The sequence below is a fragment of the Pteropus medius genome, unplaced genomic scaffold (assembly GCF_902729225.1).
Source record: "Pteropus medius unplaced genomic scaffold, Ma_sr-lr_union100, whole genome shotgun sequence".
NCBI lineage: Eukaryota > Metazoa > Chordata > Mammalia > Chiroptera > Pteropodidae > Pteropus > Pteropus medius.
In genome coordinates this window covers 20,021,905-20,048,686 of record NW_024342473.1, presented here as the reverse complement: position 1 = coordinate 20,048,686, position 26,782 = coordinate 20,021,905, and the positions used below count along the sequence as shown (strand labels likewise).

Sequence of the window (26,782 nt, the reverse complement as noted above, 5' to 3'; positions counted from 1 at the left end):
GAATGAATTCCAGGAAAAACAAATGACCAAAACTGACTAATGAAGTGAAGACCTAAGCAGAAGAAAACCACAAAACACTGTCAAAGAATTACCTCCAACAAAGACTCCAGGACTAGATGGTTTTACAGTTGAATTCTTTAAAACTTTCAAGAACAAATTAGTCTCATGCTATATAAACTGTTTCAGAGCACAGAAAATTAGGGAAAGAGTTCCAATTCATTTACAAAGCTGGCCTAACCCTGATAGCAAAACCTGACAAAGCATAAAAAAAGAAAATCACAAACCAAATTCACTTATGGATATAGATGGAAAGTTCCTAAATAATATACTTGAAAATAGAAATCAATAATAGTATGCTGCAAGATTACACATTTTGATAGGAAAAAGACATTCATTCTAAGAATAAAACAGTTTATATTAAGTACCTCCTTTATATATCACATCACCAGGTCAAAGTAGAAGCACTGCATAATAATGTCAAATAGATACCCAAAAAGCATTTGATGAATTTCAATATCCATTTTTCATTAAACAGCAAATAAAGTCTTGGTCAACTATAAATGACACATCCTTAATATCAAAGAACTGTAAGTGGAAATGATGCCTAATGCTATTATTTAAAAACAGAAAGAAAATCTATTGAATGTAATAAGAGGGAGAGAATGAAGCAATATACAGGATAAACTCACCCAGAAAAGTCAAAAGAAAGAACAGAATATTAGGATTAAACGAAGTTCAGTAAATATAAAATGTATAATAAATATAATAAAAATCTATAGCTATTCTATAAATCAAAACAAGAGTAAAACAATAGGAAAATATATATTTCATAATAAATATAGCAATAAAAGTTTCTAACGAATGTACTAACTAGAAAAATAAGTGGATTTAATTGAAGGAAAAAACCTAAAACTTCACTGAAGGGCATGAGAAAAATGCAAATTAAGAAATATACTTCTAGCTCCGAAGTGAATTTTTCTAAAACAAATTTCCATATTTAATGTATTTTCAACCAAAATTCCTTTGAGGTTTCTTTTTTTAAGTTAGAAGTTCAGAAAAGTGATTCTAAACTTCAAAAAAATTGATTGGTGTGGAAACCAAGGAAAATGTTGAAAAGAGGAATGATTAGGGAAGACTGGTCCTATCAACTTTTAAAACATTTACTAGCTAAAATACTTAAAAATGATATAGTACTGGAATAAGAGCAAAAAATACAAAGAAAATTGAGTCCATGAGGCTGCAGAAAGATAAAAGTTACATTACCGATTAATCTTAAGAGAAAAAAAATTATTCAACAAACAAGGTTGAGATAATTGGTAAATCATTCAGAAAAAAATTAAAATTAGTCTCTTATTTTATGGCATCTACCAAAATAAAAACCAGATGGACTAAACGGTTACATGTGAAAAATGAAATAAGAAATATCTAGGAAAAATACATGTGAGTATTTAGCTGCTAGTGGCATGGGGAAGTTCTAAGCATAACAGCAATGTTACAAGCTGCAAAGAAAGTAGACAAGTCAGACTATAATTATAAAAAAATTAACTAAAATTAAATAATAAACAGCAATCTTGAAAAAATTTATATTTTAATACTTAATGTCCTTAATATATAAAGGTTCATAAACCAGCAATCCCAATTCTGATAATCTACATTAAATATATCTATAATCAAGAATGTTCACTGAAGTTATTTGCAACTGTTTCCCCATTCAAGAACTGCATAAATGGTGAGGTCAAATCTGATTAAACAATAACGAGAATACATATACGAAGAAGAAATTAGAAAAAAATATAAAGAAATAAAGAGTGGTCACTTCTGGTAGTGAGATTACTGGTGCCCATTTTCTTTTTTATACATTTATAACTATCTGCCAAAACTTTCATGATGAATATATCGCTTTTATAATTAGAAAAATAAATCCATTAATGATCATTTTCATAAACATGTGATGATCAGAATGCAAAGGTTTCAATAAATATAAAAAGTTCACAACTGTTTATAACTTAAACTGTCAGCATGCTGAAAGCCCTTTAAGGCTTCCTAGTTCTATTAATATCTTAATTTATCATGGAAATATAGTTTAAAAAAGCCATACTGTCTTAGATTATTTCTTTGTTTTTGTTTTTCTCTAAAAGTGATTTTGATTTTAATGACTATTAAAAGGGCTGACTTTCACACAAGTACATCTAAACATCAATGCAATGAATTACACAAGGGTCCGCATGCAATAGGAATACTTTAAAATAAAGGTATTATTCATATTAATAACCTTTTTTCAATGAATATTTAGAACAGAATCAGTTTAAGATTGGTTGTTCTAGGTTTTTTATTCAGGAAACCTTAAGGCACTCCGAATAGTAAGAGGACTAGTCTAAAAGGCCTTTAGAAAAGGACAAAATTTCTTTAAAAATCTTTACAGACAAGAAGTATTATTTTGTGTCTAACTAAAATCTTTCCTGTGATTTAAAACTTTGTTCTTTAAAAAAAAGTATATAGCTATACTCCGTTTTGCTTTCTTGAGACAACATAATTTAAAAACTTTTAACCAGCTATTTCCTTATACTTTGATATACTCGTTGCCTGTCTGTAGTCTATTTTTCTTATCTCTCAAGTTATTTAAATCCACATGGCAAATTATGGTTTTAGGAAATGTATAATCAAAGTTTGGAGCTCCCACATACTACAATTCTGTGGAAACACAAACATACTTTCTTCTTAGCATATGCCATGCTGCTAATATGTTACTGTGCTATGTCTCTTATAACATTCATATTATTTGTATGCATGTATACTAATTAACTGTATGTAAACACATTCATACTTTGAGCAGCTTATTTACTCACACTATGTGTAAGTCCTAGCCAACTTTATTTGTAACTACTTGCCTAACCTTTTCTACCCACTCAGTTTGATATTACTCAAATTTAATAAGTCTGCCTTCTCATGTATTCTGAACCACTCATGAAATCTGAGTTCCAGCCTTACACTCACCCCTAACTAGTTCTGAGACACTGGAAGAATCACCCAACTTCTCTGTACTTTAATGTTTTTATCTATACAACGGAGATGGGAGTGTACTGAAAGACTTACAAAATTTTTCACAATACTGAAATTTTATTATCAGTGTCAGAGATCAGACTTCCTTACAATTACTGTGAATTTTAAATTAGTGACCACTGTGGGGAAACAACAGTAAATAAAACATATTTTGTTTTTAACTAAAATAGACTCAGACACAACAGTACTATAGTATGTACAGCACTATACTGACTGTAAGACAGGCATAGTCATTAGCATAATTCTTTCAAATTTCATGAACAGAACTAATATTTCTTTCCTACTCACATTACTAATAAGAATTTCTCTTACCTACTACCTTTGAAAACTTTAAATCACTTTTGTTAATCTCTGTTGCTCTCTACTGAATTGGAAATTAATTGCTCAAAATTGGAGCTCCCACTCGCTTCAAAATGATGTTATGTTTTGGTTCTCTTTTGTTTAAGAAAACCATTTAATTTTTCTTAGTGAAAAAAATTATAAAGATTTATGGGAACCTAAGAAAACGATTTAATAGAAAACATAAAAAATACTATAGAAAAACACAACCGTGCCTCGCCCAAAGCAGGACACTTTAAGGAACATAAGGACTGCCTGAATGAGCCAGAGTCACACCCCACAAACATAGGATGCTATCTCTAATAGTGATGGCAAAGGGTTGTGCAGTGGAAGGACATCGCATCAAAAATATGTAACCAACCATCTTATTAATTCATTATGGAAATGTCATACATTAAAATTTGCCTTTTGGGAAACTAGCAAGACATCTTTGGACAACTAGTTCCTCAACATTTCCTACTTCGGATAACTTTTAGAATTTTCAAGCTGAAAAAAACCCTCACAACTCTTCAATTCCCTATTTTTACAAATGATGCAACTGGAAAAAGTAGTAATAAAAACACTTGTCCAGGTCACCCAAGTTTAATGGCAGAATCTATTCTCCTGATCATCAAACTGGGGTTTCTTCTTTCTAGTGTCATAAGGGTTATCTCTATTTTCATTAACCTGAAGTTAGTGAAGAATTCATTATATGTATTCTTGATGAGAGTAGGAGCTGTCTTGTTAATTGTATCCTCTGAACTTATTACGAAGTCTGGTACATAGCATGTATTCAACGGACTGTTGTAATGGAGAAAATGAACGTATAGACTTGAATCACATGCACTCTAGATAGCTTGAATTTTCTTAAACAGAAAAAAAAGTCTAAAGCTCTTCAGTTTAACTTTGTTCCCTTGATCATTTCAGATATTTTTCTCTAGGCTTTCTCCAGCTACATTATTTTTCTTAATGTGAGAGAATGAGAATTTTGAATGAGGAAAGTTTTCTTTGTAGATATCAATAATCTCACTAAGTGTACTTCCTTTGTATCATCTTACATTGATTAACAGCAGCATTTATTTGACACTTTTTTTTTAACAACACATTAATGCTTGCTGGTTTAACATTTTAATACGCAGAAAATTCTGATTTTAGTCACTCTGCCAGAATAAATTTCCTCTTTCAAATCAAGTAAAAAAATGTTAAATAAGAATAGTTTCAGCATCTATTAACTATTCTCTATCTGGAAAGGCCCATTAGCCTCTACACTTGTTTCCTGTGTTTAAATAAATTATCTAAATTATTTGAGTGTTTGATATGTGTAAGCCACTGAACTCCCTCTTCCAGGAGTAATTCACAACACTCCAGAAACGTATCTTTTTCTTTGGTTGGTAAAGGGAAGGATTTAAAAAGTTTTGGATTCATGAAAAAGGCCTTTAAGAAGTCTAAATAAAATACATGTTTTAGTTTCCCACAGGCACTGATTTATTTATTGCCTACCACAGTCCTAACCCTAAACATATCCTTCCTGTTATCCTTCAGAACGCTACAGGAATCCTTTGATTCAGTGGTCCTACGCCATTGTCCCTTTATTGTTAGATATCTCTCCTGTCATCTGAAAGAAATCTAGAGAAATCCTTTTATTCAGTAATCCTGTCCTTTGTTACATATGTTACCAGAGAAACTTAGAGATGGAAGGAATTTTGGAGATTTCTCAATTAAACTCCTATATACCACCATGATATTCACCAATGATAAAACAATCACTGTACCCAAGTACAGTACTTAAGTTCTTTAATACATCAGCATGTCTGACATATACACGTAAGACTTACTTGTACTCATCATAGACTTCCTGTTTGGGCAGTGAAGTCTCAGGATGTTCCTCTAAGGTATTCCGAATCCAGAAAAAGGCATGCCTTTGCTGTGCCCGACTAGATGACATGGCATTCTGATCACTAATCATGAAACAAAAACATGTTTTAGCTGAACTGGACAGCAATTAATTGACAAATTTTTGAGATACACCTAAAATGTTCCACTAAATAATTGTGTGTAAACACACTATGAATGACCAAACTAAATTCAGGACATATAGTAGATGCCCAGTTATCTATATACAAATTGTCCACCTGTAGTTGCGGGCCATGTTCTACAGCTAGTGTCCAACTGAAGTTATTGCCCTGTTCCATCCTCTCTATAAGTGATGGCACACTGACAACATAAGGTATTTATTTTGGCCAAAATTACCTCTAATTGGATATTTAGTCACTGACTTGCCTGTTCATTTGGCCAAACTTAATCAAATAATCAATCATTTAAAAGTTATGGGAAAAAATTTTTTCTATTTCCTTAGCATTCTCAAGTAACTACCTTGCAATCTTACTAAAGCACTCTGTGCTCCAGAATGGAATTCATACCAGAGAGATCTTAAAAGGACAAATCTCCCCTACTGCCCTTCCGGTAACTGAATCTCCTCCTCAGGCCAACACCTCCATTAAATATTTTAAGTTTGTATTACATAGCAGTGTCATTTATAAACTAATTTCATGAAATGGACACACAAGATAGAGTTAGGAAGTTCTATCGACTCTGGCATTCATCTCAGCTATAACTTAATAATTGAGGTTAACTATAATAATAATTTATTTAATTCCAAAAAAGACAGTGAGCAAGTTTCTAGGATAAAAAATGATTTAAATAATTATAAAATTTGATCCGAGGGGAAAAAAGTAAATGCAACAGTATTTTTATTCCATTTCTTTTTACACACTATTTTAAAGTAATAAAATGTTAAGTATAATTTATATGAATAAAATGAATCTTGAGAAACACCTAAAAGAGTAAAGAAACATTAGGAATAGAATACATGAACCAACTTCTCTCTATATTTTCTGAGTTATTAAATATTTTTAACAAAAATAGAGTAATACCAAGTGCTTAAAACATCTTACATTTATCATAAATTCATGTTACATAAAGGCAATTCACTTTTTAAAAATTTTTTTATAATCTGTGATCTGCTCACCTGACAGTACCTAAAATACTCTCACACTTACTTTACTGCTCACAATACTTATCTGTTTACTCTTTGGTTTTCTGTTTAATTTTCACAATCTCCTATTAACTGCATAAATATACTGATCTGTTTATGAAACATAACCCAAATTGCATTTCATAGCATTTACCCAAGTGCACAAACTGTTAGGTAAACACTTAACCAAATATGATCAAAGACTAAAAGGATCCATGCTTTGCCATTGTGTTCTGATGATTTTAGGAAGTGTAAAATAGTAACCACAACACACACACACGCCCTACGAGTTTCCTACAAACAGTGTAATTAAAGCAAAAACAAGAAGAGACATACCTTTTCTCTCCATTGCTGAGACCAGAAGGCAGCTGAAGGTAGAGGTAGAGTTTCTCTAGGTCTGTAAACTTCTCAACTTCTTGCTGATTACAAAAAGGATTAAAAAGAAAGATCATTTTAAAAACACTTGTTTCTCCAACACAATTTACTAACACTTCCCTAAAAATATTGACTGTCTAAATTTAAAACAGATGAAATGAATCACTTGCCAAAGAAAACAAAATCTAGGCTTTTTTTCTCATCACTAAAATAATAATAGTTAAGCTGTTTGATAAATCTATTATATATGAAAAGTTAGTAAGAGATAATGGTACTTTCCTATTAATTCTTATTATCTAGGTATAAATAAAAGATCAATGCTTAGATAAAAATTTATCACTTTTAATCACATCTGAGAAGGAAGATTGTACAGCATTACCGGAAAAGTACCAGACTAGGAGTCAAGAGACGACTAGTAGTTGGCCTTAGCCAAATCATTTAACTGACTTTGAGGCTTTAGTGCTCTGGTGAATTTTCCTTTCAACTATAAAATGGACGAGATGACTTCTAGGATCCTTTTCTAATTCTCAGAAATCTAGAATACATGACTCATGATGCTGTCACCTGTAGATGGATTTGAGGTTTAAAATATTGAAGTATGACCACCAACCCTTTTTGCTTTTTGCAGATGTAATTATTCTTTGACTTGCAACAGTAACAGCTATTTGGAGAACCTACTTATAAGACTCAATCATTATTGTTCTGCGACTTTGTCATTTTGTCTACAAATGTACCCTTAAAAATAATTTCTGCTACACAGAGGACTGTATAGCTTTCTTTCCCAACTTATTTACCACAGAATAACTTTAAATGTGCCACAAATCCTATTACAAAAAAAAATCATAGTAAAATTTTGGTAGCCTAATCAATTGCATTGCAACTGAAAACGTGGACAAATTATTGGCATTCTGGTGGCAGAATTTATTCTTATATAATCAAGCACAGCTTAAACACAGATCCATTAAAAAAAAAAAAGCTTAAAATGACATAACTTAGTCTATTCTTATTCTCACCAGAATTCATCCCCAAATCAGTTTAATCTTAGAATTTATCTACAAAATGATTTATCAATTATATGTAAATAACTCCCAAATCTACATTTTGTTTTATACCACTGTCTGTGGGGTGTTTTCCACTCAGCTCTCATTCTAATACCTGATAGATTCACCAGCAATAGTTTTGGAGTCTGCTTAATTTTGTTCCTCTTGTGCATTCCACTTTAATCTTTTATTTATCCCTCTTTAACTCTTTCCCCCGTATTCTACCAGTCTGTTTATTTTCCCAGTTACCACAATAGTCTAGGTCTTCAGCTGTGAGTCTTTTTACAATAAAGGTGAATTCATTTACTCGTTTATTTATTTACTCATTTTTATTTTCTGCTATGATCCAAAAATTACTTTACAATAACTGATCTCAGACTGTATCGCAACCTATACAAAGACTGGAAATACACAGATGAACAACACAATAATAGTCCTTGCCCCTAAGGGACTTAGGAAAGTTCTCAAATTACTAAAATGTCTAACCAGCTGACATCTTTGTCTCTAATCTTTCCCCATTTTAATGTGTCTTAAACACAGTCCTAAATTATTTTATTATTATTATTACCTGCTTAACCCTAACAATGCCTATCATATAGCAGGTTATGTCACCAAAAACACCACAAAAACATCATCATGGGCAAAGTCTGAGAAAATGTAATATAAAACATCATCTTTTGAATAAAGAAAATGTGTATATTTTACATTACATGTATATATAATTTTATATTACACACATGATGGAATATTATTCAGCCATAAAAAGAATGAAATCTTGCCATTGCTACAATATGTATAGAACTTGAGGGCATTATGCTAAATGAAGTCAGTCAGACAGAAAAAAAAATACTGTATGATCTACTTATATATGAAATCTAAATAACAATAACAACAACAAAAAATAAAGAATAGAAATACTCCCACTGCCCCATGAGCTCATGCATTTAGAGAACAGATTGCTGGTAGCCTGAGGTGGGCAAAACGGATGATGGGGCTCAAAAAGTACAAATTTCCAGTCCTATAATGCACAAGCCATGGGGATGTAATGTACAACATGGTGACTATAATTAATAACACTGTACTGCATATTTGAAAGTATCTAGAAGAGTAGATCTTGAAAAGTTCTCATCACACACACAAAAATTTTTTTGTAGCTGTGTAGTGATGATATTAACTAGACTTATTGTGGTGATCATTTTGCAATGTACATGAATATTAAATCATTATGCTGTACACCTGAAATTAATACAATTTTATGTCAACTATACCTCAATTAAAAAAGCCAAAAGAGGGGGGGAATCATTTTTGAGGACTAAGAATAAAAAAATTTCATACTGTTATAGAAACCTTGGATTCTATAGCTTTCAAATTTTACATAAAGAACAGAGAAGAAATTCCAGTAGGGATTCAGAAGGTAATCTAAATTAGAATAAAGTGCCAAAGAGATGATTTAAAGACAGATGCCAGAAAAATATTTTTGAAAAAGATCGAACTCGGTGTCCTGTTTTATTTGTTTTTGCCTTTTGAACAATGAAAACTTACTATTGTGAATTATAATTTCATTTGTTATATGGGACTCAACGCACTGAGGGAAAAAATTTGGAGTTTACTGAAACTGATATCAAAACTCTATGAAGCAAATGTGAACAAAATGACAAGCGTGTGGTGATGGCATTCTAGTCTAGCAAGGCTGAGTTCACCATGAAGATTTTTGTTTGGTTTTGGATATACCATGTTATTTACAGATAATTACTGGTTTCCGAAACAATGATCAGTGATGTAGAAGAAGACCCTAACTGTGATTGATTACAGGTATGTTAAGCATTAGATTATTTGTTATACTTTAAAGATTTAAATGTTAAGAATAAGTTTTCTGTTCCATATTAAGATTCATTGGTTGTCAAAAAGAAATATGCTGGCTGGATTTATAAAATAAAGGACAAAGTTGTTTTATTTTTAGAGCACCGAAAAAAAAGATCAACTGTATAAACTCTTAAAAATTATAATTTTTAAATTCAGGCACAAAAAGGCACGAGGTACTGATACTACAACAACTCAGATGAACCCTGAAACATTATGCCAAGTGAAAAGTCAGACACAAAAAGACACATATTGTATAATTCCATGTCTATGAAATATCTAGAAGAGGCAAATCCAAAGAGAGAAAAGAAAGATTAGTGGTTGCCAGGGACTTAGGGGAGGGGAGTATGAACACTAACTGCTTAATGGTCTCCTTTAGGGGTGATGAAAATGTTCTAGAACTCAACAGAGGTAGTGGTTACACAACACTGTGAATACACTAAAAATCACTAAGGGTAAATTTTATGTTACTCTTTTCTAACAACAAAAATTATAACTTTTGATACAGCTCAGCATGTTTGGCAGACATATCTGACCTGGAATTTCAAATAACAAACATCAACGTTCCTATTTACCAGGCATAAAAGTCTTCATTTTCTAGTGTTGAAGAAGTTAAATTCTCAGTTATTGAAAATGGTTTCAAGTTTAGGGGAACCTTGAATATTATCTAGTTTATTGAATGAATTAAGGTGATAATTTCCTACTATTGTGGTTGAAGATCTTGCCTGAAGGCTCATGAGAACGTCTCATACATTTCAATCTTTGCAAGAAAATATCTAAAAGGAATCTTTGAACTAAAGTTTGATTTAGATGTCAAAGACATTCCAGAAAACCACTCTGGAGAATTTTTGGCAAAAAAAATCTACATTTACTCCAAATAAGTGAGCTGAGTTGTATGTCATCACACCATTTACATAAGCATACATTTATGAAGCTGTTTCTTTTCCCGATTTTTAGTTATGAAAATGAAGCAATGCTACAAACTTAATGACCTAGATAATATTTTGATCTTTTACGTCCTGGACAGAAAAGCCTGTAGCAAATAATCAGAGTCAACATTCACTTTTATATCATGTGATCCACAGGAAAATAAAGGTGTAATGTAAGATACACAAAATTAAGGAACTTGAGGTTCAAACTGAAATTTGGTTTGAATCTTACCACTCAATTCTCTTCTCTTCTGAAATGGTGGCTGATAAAAAATATTCACACAAGGAACTAGTGGCATGGAACTAACTAATTCCTTCTTTGAGGTGCAAATAAAGTGGTAAAGAGAACATGGGATACAAACAATGCTCATCAAGCATTCCATCTGCTCAGCTACACTTCTCAGCCTCTTCTGCAGTTAGCTTATGGCCATGAACTATGTTCAAGTGATGTACTTCATTTCTCAGCTGACATAGTTGAGAATCAATGTATCAAGTACAGCATAAGAATATAGTCAATAACACTGTAATCACTATGTATAGTGCCAGCTGGGTACTAATCAGGGGACTCTCTCTGTAAATTACACAAATGTCTAGCCACTGTGCTGTACACCTGAAACTAATTTAAAATGATATTGAATGTCGACTCGAATTGAAAAATAAAAATTAATATGTACATATAGCATCTCTGAAGTGACAGGTTTGACATATATTCAGGAAAATGTACTTTTAATATTCCATTGAGTGCGATCATAGCTATTGTTTATCTGTAGATGTATGTAATATCTGTGAAATAACTTTCAGAAAACTTAAAAAAAAAATCAATGTGTCTCCTCTCCTTTTACCCCATTCGTGGCACCTTTGAAGCTATGTGTTTCACTGATGAGGCTAAAATATAGAAGTTTCTGTCAATATGGGTTCCTGAAGACACTAATGATTTGTGTACATATAACTAAATGAAAATAATTTTTTGTGGTTAGGCCACTGCTATTTCAGGTTTACTTTGTTAAAGCAGCATAGCCTAGTTCATCCTGATTAATACAGAAAGTTAGACTTTTCCCTCTAGCACTTCTAAAAGAACAAGATTCCTTTTATGCATGCAGATAATAATGTGGGGAAAGCTCTCTGTAACCACAAAAGCTTTCATTCACTCATTTTTAGAATATTTAACTTATTTTGAAATTTTAAATTATATTAACCAAGAATATAAGATATTTATGTTTATCAAAATGGGGCATGGGCTAAAAAAAAAAAAGATTGAGAAGCACTAGTTTAGAATATGTATACAGCCTTCATACATTTTTCTTATCTATGATTTAAGAAAAATCTAGTTAAAAATTCAACTCTACTAAGTTTTGTACACATGATCCTACAATATGCCCATTTATCCCTCTACTTTGGGACACAGCAATTACTCAGGAATTTACACTCAATAAATTCGCATTTAGTGATCGTTTTAAAAAATGACCTAGATAATATTTTGATCTTTTACAACTAGTTGTACCTTCCCCCTCAACAAGACTGAAGATCCTGGTTTGTCCAAACTCAATCATTTTTTGAGGTAGAATTGTGAAAGATAAGACAGAGTCAGACTGGAATCCTTTTAATATTTTAACAACCTTTAAAATTTAAAATTATAAAGTATTTCAAATTAAATTTAAAGTAGGTACACATGTACTACTATCCATATTTAAGCTGTGCTAACATTTTGCCACATTTGCTTCATAATTCTTTGACTTTTAAACAAATTCATACAATAGTGTTATATGGATTAAAACAAGATTATTCATTTTTCTGATAACCAGTTATTATAAAATTTCACTATTTCAAATATTGCTGCAATGGAAATCCTTTATGACTGCTGTGTCCCTCCCTGTACAAGAGTTTTTTATGGTATGTACCTAAAGTAGAAGTACTTGCTTTATTTAACATTTTCTGATAGAGATGAGATTGAGTTATCTTTTCATATTATTTATCATTTGAGTTTACTCTAATATAATGACTATCAAGTTTTAGCATGCTTCAGAAACACCTGGAGAGCTTGTTCAAAGGCTGTAGGACCCCCAAACTCCGGGGTTCCAATTTCTGATTCAGAAGATCGGTAGTGAGGGAGAAAGAATCTGCATTTCTACTAAGTCCCAGTGATGCTGATACTGCTGGTCAGAGGATCACATCAGCTCAAGAAACTGCACATTTAAAAATGGAGATATTTATCATGTAGTCTGTATATTGATCCTCTACTGGTTAGAAGTACTACTAATATCTTCCCCTAGATGTAGCTTGTCTTTTCATTTGTTTTTAAATCTTGTGATAAATATATCACAGGCAAATATATCAATCTTTTCATTTATAACCTGTGCTTTTTGCATCTTGTTTTGAAAGATATCCTATGTTTTGTTTTTCACATTTAGGTCTTTAGATCTTTAATTCTTCTGGAATTTATTTTTCTATAAGATACAAAGGACCTAATTAAACATTTCCACAAGGTTACAAATTGTCCCAGTATAATTTTTTGAATAATTTAGCAATTCCCTTCTAATTTTTCATGCCACATTTATAATAAGATTCTTATTGTAGGTTAAAAAGAATGCCATTTTTTCAGTATTCAAAAACATCTTTCTCAGAGCTGGAATTTAATTTAGAAAAAAGTCAACAATTTATTCTTGAGAGGGTGATTTAGCAAAATGTATGATTCATAAATCCTTAAACTTGTGTCACAGAAACTTTTCATATATCACCTAGTAACTGATTAGTATACTAATAAAGCAGCTTTGATGGAGCTTTTTAAATCTGAGGTTAACAGGAATGTCTCCTAGTGATAAATTAATAGCTAATAAATACAGAGTACCTATATTATATATGACAAATGAATGAACCAGTTGCTACTGGAGCTTGACTGACTGACCCTTCAAATCGAATCTATCTAAAACAGTAAGATATAGTGATAAGGTATAGCATACAGAATCAGAAGGCCTGGATCTGAGTTCCAGATTTGCCACTTGCTAAGAGCTTTATGAAATTAGGGAAGCCATTCAAGTTGACTATTAATTTTCAAATATGTAAGACAGTGGTAAAATGCTCATAATTTGAGTATTAAAGGCAATTTATAAAATATATGTATGATAGATATTATATAAATATTATTCTGAAATATAGAATTGCTTAAAATTAGAATTTGGCAGAAGAGTTTATAATTCAAATTCCACCAACAACTACAGAGTTTTTTATTTAAAAAAGCAAGCTATCTTAAGAAATTTAGGAAATATTTTGCCTGGTGATCTCCACTATCTTGGGAGGTATGTCATAAGGGCAAGGCTCCTAGATTTTATATGTGAGCATCAGACTTGGCCATAATTATTTAAGACAATGTTCCATCAGCACTGACCTTCCTCAGGGTGAGTGCAAAAGAGGGCAGATACTATGCCCTCCTGAGCCATCAAGATGAAATTGAAGTTAGAAAATATTTCCAACAATAATTGTGCTACTAGAGAGAAAGGGATCAATTTAAACAGAACAGGTCAGAAACAAAAGCTTTTCCCAGGTTTGACTTGGAACAAAATGTGTAACTTTCATTTGTCATCTTCTGTCATGAAGAAAAATATCTGAAACAATATCCTATATTTCAAAAACAGAGTTAATATTTGGTGTTTCTGCTTATCTGCTCAAGACATCTGCCTCTGAATTGTCAATACATACCAGATGGATTGCAGAGACCTAGGTTGAATTTTAAATGTCTTATTACTAAAACTTGAAGGCCTTCAAACAGATGGTAAGGAAATATGTTCCCGCTATTTACTGGCATAGAATATAGTTATAAAGTAGGCTGAGTGGAGAGATCTCCTGTGTTGGGGGACCGTTTTAAATTAGATTTACTCTATAGTTTCTCAAATGTTAATAAAAAAGGATTTCTCCTGTTTGACGTAAATTTCTCTGCAGCGATGTGTTTCCTGTTACGAGAATTCCCTCTCAGGTGTTATTCAGGTTTTTTTTTTCCAAGTTCACAAAATTGGGAAAGGACTGATGCTTAAAAAGACAGTAACAATTAAAAACTTAACTGAGGAGTTTTCATGCAAATCCTTGATGGTGAAATTACATCCAATGTGTATTATTTTTATTTCGAGAAGAAACTCTACTGTTAAGTTGTATAAACACCTTTCAAGAATCATCCAGGTTGACAACAACTGAGTTCTGATGAAAGATGACCAGGAGGGTATCATAATTAGTTCTTTTAAACTTTACTTTTCAAACTGGTATCAGAAAAAGGTTAAAAAAAATTTTTTTTAATTTGTATTTAGAACAGTCTGCTTAAAATCCAGAAACCTAAATTCTCCAGTTTGACTGTTTCTTCAGTTAAGTTACTATGTATGGAGGGAAAATATATACACTGATGGGATAATCATAACCAACCTTGATTTTGTAAAAAAAAAAAACAAACCAAAAAACCAAAAAAAACCCAAAAAACAAAAAATGAAAAAAATCTAATTTTCTTTCCCCTTAGGTGACACTGATTTAGGAGCACAGTTCTAAAAGGCCCTACCTTCACCAGAATCAGTGACAACAGGACCAAAAGGGGGAAGGTAGAACATTATTCTATAACTTTTTTTAAATTTACGGAAACAATCAACATATCTGATACTATATTTTCTCAGGTCTCAGCAGTTGTAAAAACTGTCTTCCCATAGGATTGAATAAGGAAGACAGAAAAGGTCGAGGTATGAGGACTATGTTTTTCAATGCTTGTTGTTTGGAATTCTTAATTTTCAATTTCCTAACCTACTATGAGAAGCATGATGTGTGTGTGTGTGTGTGTGTGTGTGTTTGGGGTGGGAGGGAGGTGTTTTCTTTTGAGAGTTGCCTACTGTAAATAATAAAAGGGGAATTATTTTTCTATTCTCAGTCCTAGAAAATACAAATCAAGTAAGAGTAATTTTATTGTACTCGTATTATTGTGAGGATTTATTCTACTTATAAAACTACTGAATGAGATGTAAAATGAAAATGGTTTAATTTTCTGTTCAAAATGTCCTGCTCTGAGATAAGAAATGTGATCTGAGTCCATTTGAAAGCTCTTAGTTACCAGGGGACAGCGAAGGAAAACTGAAGCAAGGCTGACCAGCAAACTTCTGCAAAACTCGAAATCTGTTTCTCACTTTCTTCTTATCAATTCTACTGGGTGACCTAGAGAATTCATGACCATCTGAAAACAAACTAATAAACAAAAAACCCCTTTTAACTTGCATGAATTACAATCAAGCCAAAGGAATTTGAACTTCAAGAACCTCTGAGCGGATGCAATGTAAGCACTGGAAAATTCATACTCCAAGGTAGATATATAAGATATTTCTGAGTGGATGCTGTGTATATTAGAAAGGTTCTGCACATAAAATTGGAAAAATATTAAATTATAAAAGAAAAATGTCAAAGAGCATTCCAAGGACATCGATTGTATCTAAACAGTGATCATTTTTATGAATGTGCTCTATAATATACTTTGACTTCTTTTTAAGGGCTTAATAATAAAAAAGGAAGCTGAATCTCTGAAATGGAAATAATGAATAACATGGTAGCAAGCATCATGGCTACAGAAGTGCCCAAACAATTAAAGATCAAATAAAATGTTGAGATAAGGGCATACTGCTAAAATACTCATACTGCAAGGTACTAGGGTCTGAAGAGGCAGAGGGTACATAAACCCATAGATTTACATCCCTTTGAAATAGGGAGAACTCTGTCCATAGTTAAATTCTATAATAAGTGACCATCATGGAATGATCATGTAATATTTCTCTAGATCATTCAGGTTATTATCAATGTTTCTGTATACTGTCTGAAAAGACCTTAGGGTTCCACTAGCGGTTGGGGACAGGAGTGGGGGCACTAGAAAGAAGAATAAGGTTTATTAGATCATTCTAGACACTGTTTTTTACTTTTTTAGCATGAAAAGAAGGATGGTCCCTGAGAGCCCATCTATTATTATGTTTCCAAAAAACTGAATTTCTGATTCTTCAAAATTACACAGCTAACAATCTCAATGAAGTAGGCTATTCAGAGGAACAATCAGTTCTTTAATTCCTGTCTTTGCTCCTAGTAACCTTTTCTCTTTTCTCCCTTAGTCTACTTTTCTGTAAGTCTGAAATGACTTAAAATGCAAAGATAGAAAAACTAGGTGACTATAAGAATTCATTTGTTTTCTTTCAGAGCACATTTTTGTGTATTATGTCATTCTTTGGATATACAAATATTAATGAAAATTGAGTTTCTTTCAGGTAACAGTGAGAGTGTCATGGTATTCTTTCCTACTCCTCTTTGTGACAATAAAATGAATTTGAAAGCTAGCTGACAATGGTTAGGGCTTTTTTTTTTAAATTATGACACAGAAAAGTTACCAGAACTCATAATTTGGGCCTTAATGGCAATTTAGAATTTAGTCCACTTGAGTCCCTAACAGGAGAGAAAAAAACAAAAAACATTACCTATACTGTCCTCCCACAATGAAAGAGGTTAAAATAACTCATATGCTTAATATATTTAAAAAAAAAAAAAAAGGTTCAAAAAAATCCTCCAAATGGCATGGCCTTATACAGATTATTATTTTTTGTGATACTCAAAAAAAACCCCACCAAAACCAGCTATTTAAATCCAGCCCTTTTGTCAAGTTTTTTCTCCCTCAACTAAATTCCACACCAAAATGCTCCTTCTCTGAAGTTACCCATTTCTTCTCCACCAAGTGACTGAAAGGATCTGAAATAGATCTTTACTAATAGTAACTCCAGTGCCACACAAGATAAACCTTATCTTCTATTCTAACAAAAAGCCTTTTTTAAGCCAGATATCCCAAACAAAATTTTAATTAGATATCCCAAACAAAATTTTCAATCAATTTTAGTTTCAATCAAGTCTGGTCAGTAAACTGATCCTGGTCATCATTTAGCATCCACTATAGCAAGGACTTGAGGTGAGAAAGAGTGCTTTCTTCCATAAAGGAGAAAAGAGAGGAAGTCTTTTCAAACTGTACATACCTCGTAAGTGTCCTTTCAATGATGTATTATATACCTCTGGAAGGCAGAGAGGAGTTGTGCTTCTTGTTGAAAATTATTCCTTGATTGAGTTACTCAAATTTATTTCTGAGAGTGTGTCATCAATCTTAAAAAGTCCCACTCTAATAATACTAGTCTGGTTCTTAGGAAGCAGATTTTCTATACACTAATGTTTCACATGTCTTTTAGTTACCATCCAATCACTTCAGCAGTAGGCACATGAAAAGAACTGGCTTCTAACTTAAAACATTAACCTTGGGATAGACTTGAAAATTTAAAAATTAAATGAGATTCATTCATTCATTCAGCACTGAGTGCCTACTATGCTTTAGGCACGACCTTTACATTTTAGTACCAGGGACACAGACAATAAAAAATTAAAAGTAAAACATATGTTACATGATGATGATAAATGCTATGAAGAAAAAGTGTTGGAAGAGGATACGATTTAATCCAGAGTGGTCAGGAAAAGTTTCATTGGGAAGTAAGAAGATAAAATGTCTCGTACAGTGGCTCACCAGTAGGAAAGAATTGTTATTTTTCTTTCCTCTATCCTACTTTGCTTTCTGTTGACTGGCTGTTGTAATGGCCATCCAGAGAAAGAACTCACAGTAAAGAGAGGCCACAATACTAAGAGATGAAAATAGAGGCCGTCTTCTCATTCTCTGTCTTCATGAATACAATGATAGCTCTCCCACCCCTGTAAACAATGGCCCTTGGAAGAACCTTGCCCCAAGAGAATCTAACACAGAGGTCACAAACGCAAATGCCAGACAGGTAGTGCAAGTGATTAAAGAAGACTATAGGTAACAAAAATGTCTATTTTGAGGAGCTAAACACATGGAAGGAACTGAGAACACTGGAGAGTACACATCATGTTTGAAAGAGATATCTGCTACCTAAGTCCAGCCAGCTGTTGTCATGCAGAAATAAGGACTTAGTGTCCTAAGTTTTCTAGAGAAACCAGACACCTAATTTTTCCTGTGAACTCTTCCAATTTGGAAATTTCAATTTTGAAACATGGTGACCAATTTGAAATTTAAAAAATGTCAACATTGGGTACACTTATTCTCCGGAGTATTTGAGATCTTGGTTCCCAGCATATGTTGTCAGTTTGGCTCAAATAAACATAACAATTCTCTACAGTTTTGGACATTTCTTAAGCCGATACCTTGCAAGAGGGACCCTCCTTGGAGTTCTCCCCTCAGAGGGAATCTATTCACTATTGAATAATCTGAATGATGGCATCTGTCACCTAGTTTTGAGTTTCTCCAGCCCTCCAGAAAGAGCAGGCATTCTGGCAACCTCACATCTTTTGACTTCTCTCTCCTAATGATTTCCCTAGAAAGCCCTCCTTTGATCAACTCTCACAAATAAACCCTATCCCAGTAGAGGTGACTTAGGGTCAGGATGCCCACAGACTCAGTTGTGACAAGCAATTTCCTGGATGGACATGTTCAATTTTTGCCCAGGTGAGTTTACTTAGCCATCAAGGCGCAGAACATAGCATGCTCATAAAACAGTTGTTGTACTAGGCTATGTGCAGTCACCAGAAAGGCCAATACTGCATTTTTTAAACTTAGAAGTAGCTGGAAAGACATGAATCCTCTTTTAGAACATTGGTCAGTTAGCTCTGAAAGTGAGGCAGTATACTTTTCCTGCGAAGTTATAAATATGGAATTAAATGAATTTAAAATACTCAGGTTTCCCTTATTTGTGATTTTAAGGCTTGTATATCTCCAGCTGATGGAGAAAAAGTAAACAAAGACTATCTATTCTCATCTCTATAATCTTACTAGTATTGCTTTTAAATTGTCTAGCCCATGAGAGAGAAATATTTTATTTCTTGCTTTCAGCTGACTTCCTGACAAGGTGAATGTTATTTGTTTTAATGTTTACATATTAGCCGTTCCTAGCAGGAACCAAAATATAGAGTCAACCCCGCTGCTTTTAACTGTTATTAGTTCTAATAACTCTAAAGCAGAACTAATCAATTTAGGGACACTGAATATTAGAACTGGTGGGAAGATTGCTTCCTTGTGGTACACACACCTAAAACACAGTAATATAAACAAGAAGTTCTCAATATCCTGGTAGTTCTAAATGGTAATACGTGGGGAATAATTTCTCTACTTTAGAAACTTGACGTATAGATTTTACCAATCACTTCTCAAATAGTATGCCCTAGAACACCAGTTTCATGAGAAGTTTTATGAGGGAAAAAAGTTTGGAACACACTAAATATTTGATAAGATTCATGATATACAGCAGCATATTAATAACAGCTCTGAAGACACCTTTTATTCCAGAGTCCATGAAACATATTTGACTTTTGGAAACTTTTTTTTGCATAACATATTAACATCCTATAGAATTACTCTTTCAAGGACCACACGAGACTATTATTTCCCATCCTCCTATGGTTGACGCTTACCAAACCAGGCAATTCCTATACCAAACAGTCAGGATTTTTCTCTCTCACATTTTAGATCTTGCTACAGCTAAGATATGTAGACTAGTTAATATGGACTGAGCAGCTTTCAAATTCTGCTGAGGTATATATAGCTAAGCGTCTGCTGTTAGATATGTCAAGGGTAAGATTTTGCCTTGACTATTAAATTGGTTATGAAAAATATAATTGGATCAGCTTTACAAAGGTATAATGACATAGATATAAAATTGTTACAACTCATGAGAAATTCAAGACATGTTGGTTATTAAAATTAAATAAAAATCAACTGTTTTATTGCAAAAGTATTAAAATATTAACAAAAAATTTTATTTACAATTATGCTACTATAAATATTTTCATTTGTCTTTACTGATACAGCAGCTGAAGTGCTAGGCTTTAAAAATAGCATAGATACAATGTTACATTTTTCACTTCCAGTATATTTCATAGTGCCACAGTCTTCCAATTGTAGCCAATTTAAATAACTAAAATTATTTTAGCTATTTTGTTTAATGAGTATACTATATGTTTTTTATATGTCATTCAAACAACCTGCTTGCATAAAAAAAACAGACTGTGTATAGAATTACTGATTACTAAAATTCAGTATGAGGCCAGCTTTTAATTTTTCATTTCAGATCTATTTTCAAGGTAGAAAATTATTTTCAAGAACATTTTTTTAGCATAAAAAGTAGAAGAATTTTAAAAAACATAAACTCATATTTCAGAAACTTTAAAAAAAAGATATAGTATATTGTAGTTTTTAAAAGCCTGGGCTCTGGAGTCAGACTATCTGGATTAAAAGCCTAATTCTACCAATTAGCAAGTTTTATGACCTTGGGTTAGTTACTTAACCTGTCTGAGCCTGTGTCTTCATCTGTAAAATGAGGATAACAGATTAACCTCACAGGCAAATTACGAGAACTGAATGGTGAAATATGTAAAGCACTTGTCTGGCACATGTTAATAAAAACACCATAAATGCTAATAATAATAGCAACAAATACAAAGAAACTCCCTGTCTAGGGGATATTATGGACATGTTAAACATTTTTTTTATAATTATTGTTTGTGAATATCATTCAGTAATTATTTACTGAGTGTCTTACATGTACCATACATATACAGTGCTAAGCACTGGAGATACAAAGACCATAAAAGGCTGTCCTTACTTCCAAAAGCTTATTTTTGGAGGAGACAAATTAATCTGGTGATTAGCATACTATATGTTAAGAGCTTTAATAACAGTATAGAGCTTTTTATGGGTTGCATGAAAGCAGGGGCCCTTAACATAAGAAGGTATGGCACATAAGTTGGATTCATACATATATTGCTAAACACCGTCTTCTTGGTCTTCTTCTGGTATAAAGGCTAGAAAACAAAATACTCTGTCCTAGTTTCCCTTGCATGTAGGGGTACCCAAGTGACCTTACTCTAGAGGTTGATGTTCCTGAAGCAGGTTTTCAGAATGAAAGTAGGTGTCATGAAAATATAAACAAAGCTTCTCTACAAGAAAGCCCTTATGCCCTTCTTCTGTTCTTCCTGCTTCAGCATTTGGACAGAAGGCCTGTAAGCACAGCAGCCATCAATGATGTAACAGGACAAAAAATGACATAGCAAAAAAGAAAGAGCTAGGACTGGTGGCATTGCTGAGTTATTGCACCACTTCTTGAATGCCCAATTTTGGACTTATAGGATGACACAAACTCTTACTTCTTTAAGCCACCGATAGCTGGGGTTTTCTTTTATCTGCAGCTGAATGCAGTCCTAGTAAATAAATGAAGCTTTCTGAAAAGGTTTTTGAGCTGAGTCCAAAAGAAGGACTAGGAATTATCCAAGTGAAAAAATCTGACAAGGGCACAGCTGGCAGAGCATCTACAAAGGCCTGGAGGGGGAGGGAGGCCGGAGTGTTGATACTGGCATCTGTTCTACAATATGCACCTTCTGGCTTCCTGGATGGCTTTAGCTAGTGATTCCCAATCTTCTCCATCTTCCACTCTCTATGTTTGAGGGATTCAATACTCTCCCCTCAGTGGTTCCATATGGTGAGCATTCATTGTTAAATGGTAAATTCTGTGATGGACATAAAATATATTCCTTGACTTATGTTTAGACTTCTAGAAACATAAATTTGTGACAATTAAGTCAATTAGATCCACATTATCAATTTACACATATAATGCCTTCAACTGAAGCTGCCGTGTGTGCTATGTGCCAGGCACTGTATTTACACTAGCTATTTCACTGAATATTCACAACTCAGTGGGTTAAGTAGGCACTCTTATCTCTCTTTTTTTTTTTGTTTCTTTTTGTTTACAGAAGCGAATTAGGTTAAAACTATCCTAAGTTAGACAATAATGGCAGTAACGGCAGGGGCAAAGATTCAAACTCAGATCTGTTTCATTCTATAGCCTTAGCTCTCTAAGCCATTCTGCTACACTGCTGATCAGTTTCCCCTAGTTTCTGGCCTGTATGGCCCATTACACTTGCTTAAATCCTTCCGGAATCTGTATAGTAGAGTTTTAGTTCTCCACTTGTACTATGGGGATGAGTGGGGTGCTTCAGGCAGAATGTCTCTTTTAATAGGAGAATATAGAAGGAAGGGGCATACCTAAGCTAAGTAGAACAGCAGAAAAAGAAATGCCAAAAAAGAAAAAAATGTTCTTTTCCTCTCAAGGAAATATGATAAGTCTCTGTTCTTATTGGCAAACTGTGAAGTAATTCCAAAAAAATTAAGTCAAAATTTTAACAAATGTACGGTCTTTATTAAGGCCTAAATTGAAGGTGGTATCATTTCTTTACATTTTATATTGTAATGTGCTTAATAATTGATTCATTAGTGTATACTCATTCATATATTTAACACATATTTATTGATCATCCTCATGTGCCTCTGGCATATTCCAATTAATATGTTCCTACACACAGGAAGCAATAAAAATGCTAACTGTAATTACTATGGAGGTGACTGCATAATACAAAATAAAAAAAAAAGCATAGGTAAGCATAGGATATTATGGGACAGAAGATGTATTAAACTTAGACTTGAGAAATCAGAGACAGTTTTCCAGAAGTTGTGATCTCTAAGAAGAAGCTCTAACCCACCTCCCATCCCCGCAAAAAGATGGCACCGTCTAGACCGCTAGACCAGAGTTTCTCAACTTCAACACCATGGACAATTTTTGAACGATTAAGTCTTTTATGAGGTGATGTCCTGCATTTTGCAAGATGTTTAAAACGCATCCTTGTCCGCTACCCACTTGATGACTGGTAGCACACCCTGACTGTGAAAACCAAAAATGTCTCCAAATATTGTCAAATGTTCCCTGGGAGGAAAAAACTGACCCTGGTTAAGAACCACTGTTCTGGACCTGTACTATCCCAAATGGTTGCCACTAGCCAAATGTAGCTATTTAACTTCAAATTAATTAAAATTAAGTTAAATGTTCAGTTCCTCAGCCACACTAGCCACATTTAAAGTGCTTGACTGCAACATGTGGTTGGTGGCTACCATACTGAATAGTGCATACAGAGGACATTTCTACCACTGCAGAATGTTCTAATAAACAATGCTGTTCTAGACTGAGAGTACATATTCTCTTCTCTTCCTCCAAAACTGTTCCCTACAGCTTGCTGATAGCCTGTGGAGGGAGTGGATAAAGATGAAGATAAACAAGGAGAGGCCTGAGGATGAAGGGTCTTCAGTGCCTTAAGATAGAACAATGGGGAGCCAATGAAAGCTTGTAAGCAAGTGTATAAAATAAACAGATTCACATTTTATACAGATGATTGTGAGAGTACTGTGGAGAATGGAATAAAAGTAGACAAATGAGAACCAGAAAAACAGCTGAAGTATTTCCAACAAGTACGATGATCTGGATTAATGTAGTAGTAGTATGGATGGACTGAAATAGAGGAATTAAGAAGAAAGAATTGATAGGTGGTAGCTAGAGTGAACAACTACATATGAGTTAGGCTGAGGAAGAGGATGACGTTAAAAACAACTATCAGATTTTTTAGGTTGGATGAGTGAGTACATTCACTAATATAGTAATGTGGAAAGAATAACGGCCCTCCAAGACGTTCATGTCCTAATCTTCTAATCCCCAGAACCTATGAATCTGTTACCTTACATGGCAAAAAGGCTTTGCAAATGTAATTAAAATAAGGACCCTGAGATGGGGAGATTATCCTGGATTATCTAGTAGGCCCAATATAATCACAAGTGTCCTGATAAGCAGGAGACTGAGGGAGATTTAAGTACACAACAAGAGGTGTCAGAGTGATAAAACTCTAGCACCCATTGCTGGCTTTGAGGATGCAGCTACTAAAAACTAGAAAAGGCAAGGAAACCGATTCTCCCCTGGAGCCTCCAAAAAGAACACAGCCTTGCTGACACCTTCATTTTATCCTAATGAGATCATGTCAGACTGCTGACCCATAGAACGGAAAGATAATAAATTTGTGTTGTTTTAAGTCATGAAGTTTATGGTGATTTGTTACAGCGGTAATAGGAAACTAACAAAGATATGTTCAGAATTTGGAGTATAATACAATGAGACTGGTTCTAAAAAACTTGAGTCTGTAATACCCATGGGATATCATAGCAAAACTGGTCAATTAACAGATAGATATATGGGTCTGGAGTTTAAGTTGGGGATGTATAATTAAGAGTCATTAGTATATTGAGATTAATTGAAACCATCAGAGTGGATGGAAGGCAAACTCAAACAGAATGCAGAGGACTTAGGTAGAGGAACAGAAGCCCGTAAGGAAATTGGGAAGGAATAGCTTAAGATGTAACAGGAAAAAAACTAGGATAGAGTGGCATCTAAGAAATTAAAGGAATAAGAATGTACTAAACCAGGAGGGTAAGGGAATGATGGTCAACAGGATCATCTGAAAAGGGTTGTCAAGTTGGGAACGGAGATTGTTAAATTTAGCAATGTGTGAAACACATGTTTCAGAAGAGTGGTTGTTAGAAGACAAGTTACTGGGGTTGAAGACTGGAAGGTAAGGCATGAGGCAGAGTTCAATCAACACTTTCTATTAAACTTTGACTTTCTTCTTTCAAAAGAAAGAAGGAAGACAGGGTGGTGGTAGCTAGAGAAGTGTTATGGGAAGTATTTTTATTATAGATGGGAAAAAAATTAAGCATTTAACTATTAATGGAAAAAGGCCAGTAGAAAATGAGAGAATAAAAAACCAAGAGAAAGAGAATAATGAAGCGACTCTGACACAGGAAGAGATGGAATTTAGAGCCTAAACGGAGAGAGATCAAGTGTTTTGATAAACACTTGATATTTCTTCTGTCTGTTGGGAGAAAAGAGAAGGAAAGAACAGGAACAGACGTGAGCAACTACTGAGTTGGGAATAAGAAGCAGTGTCGATTTTGTGGAATACTTACACTGTATTACACCTTCCTATTTTCTCAGAGAAGGAAGGAGTAAGACCATCTGCTGACAGTGGGAGAAGAGGTGTGTTTAGGACCTCCAGTTAAACAATTCTGAAATAGTTTTGGTGGAGAAGAGTGGAAAATAACTCATTAGGAAACAAAGAGGGTTGAGAGGACCTATGTGTTTTACTGAATCCTTAAAATAGCTATGAATGGACCTCTGCATGTGGCCACACTGTAGTACCTCATACTAAAGCAACTCTTCCAGCTTCGCCAACTAAAAACCCCAACAAAATACATGCAACAACTTTTTTCATAAATAAATGAATGAGATGGTTCCATCTGAAGTCAACTTATGAACTGTGGTACAGGGAGGGGGAAACCAAGCAGAGTACTGCAGTACTGATGAGCTAAAGAGACAGAGCTCAGTGTCTGAGAAGGCAAAGTAAAAGGAAGGAAGATAAAACAGTAACTTCAAAATCCTTATGTAGATATGGAATCTACTACTGAATTTTAAATGTGTATGGGCAGAGGAAAACTCCAAGAGGCTGGACAAAAAACTACCAGGGAACTATAAATAGCAGTGACATGTTCAAGTTCTAATGAGACAGAGAAATCTCAGTGAACACTCAAGGAATGCAGCACAGACACCACAGAGGTAACATTTTAGTAAAAAAGCTAAAATAACTCTACAGTAAATGCCATTCTTGCCCCAACAAGGCTTAAACAAAGTCTCAAAAGGATCAAACCAATCTACAAGTAATTAGCTGCAGCCCAAGAAATCATCCATACACTTTAAAGAAAAAGAATAAAGTCCACTCACTCTAAACAAACAAACACTAAATTAAAAATTACTAGATATGCAAAGAAGCAGAAAAACATGACTTGTAATTGTGACAAAAATATCAGTAAATAAAAAGACTCAGAAATAATATAAATAGCAAACAAGGACTTTAAAGTAGGTATTATAATCATACCCAAGGATTTAATAAGGAGAAAAATGGAGGATATAAAAAAAGAACCAGGTGGAGTTTCTAGAAACTGAAAAAAAAAAAAATCTAAAATGGATAATTTACAGAATGGGATTTATAGATTAGATACTCTAGCAGAAAAGATTAGAAATGTGATAAACATAAAATATCCTACATTAAGCAAAAAGAGAAATAAACATAGCCTTAGCAACCTGTGGGAAAATACTGAGAAGTGTAACATATGCACAGTTTGAGTCCCAGGATGAAGGGAAAGGGAGTGAAAAAGTTCTGAATGGCTGGAAATTTGTAAAAAC

General features: G+C 33.5%; 1 protein-coding gene across 4 annotated transcripts in view; it reads right to left on the bottom strand.

Annotated features, from left to right (window-relative positions):
• RFX7 (regulatory factor X7) overlaps nt 1-26,782 on the bottom strand; it is a 112,040-nt gene that overhangs the window by 35,348 nt on the left and 49,910 nt on the right. For all 4 annotated transcript variants that reach the window (XM_039865513.1, XM_039865516.1, XM_039865514.1 and 1 more), the window contains 2 exons: nt 6,749-6,831; nt 5,214-5,336 (listed from right to left, as the gene is read on the bottom strand). In XM_039865513.1, coding sequence (XP_039721447.1) covers nt 5,214-5,336; nt 6,749-6,831 — 206 coding nt within the window. The remainder of the gene's footprint in view (nt 1-5,213; nt 5,337-6,748; nt 6,832-26,782) is intronic.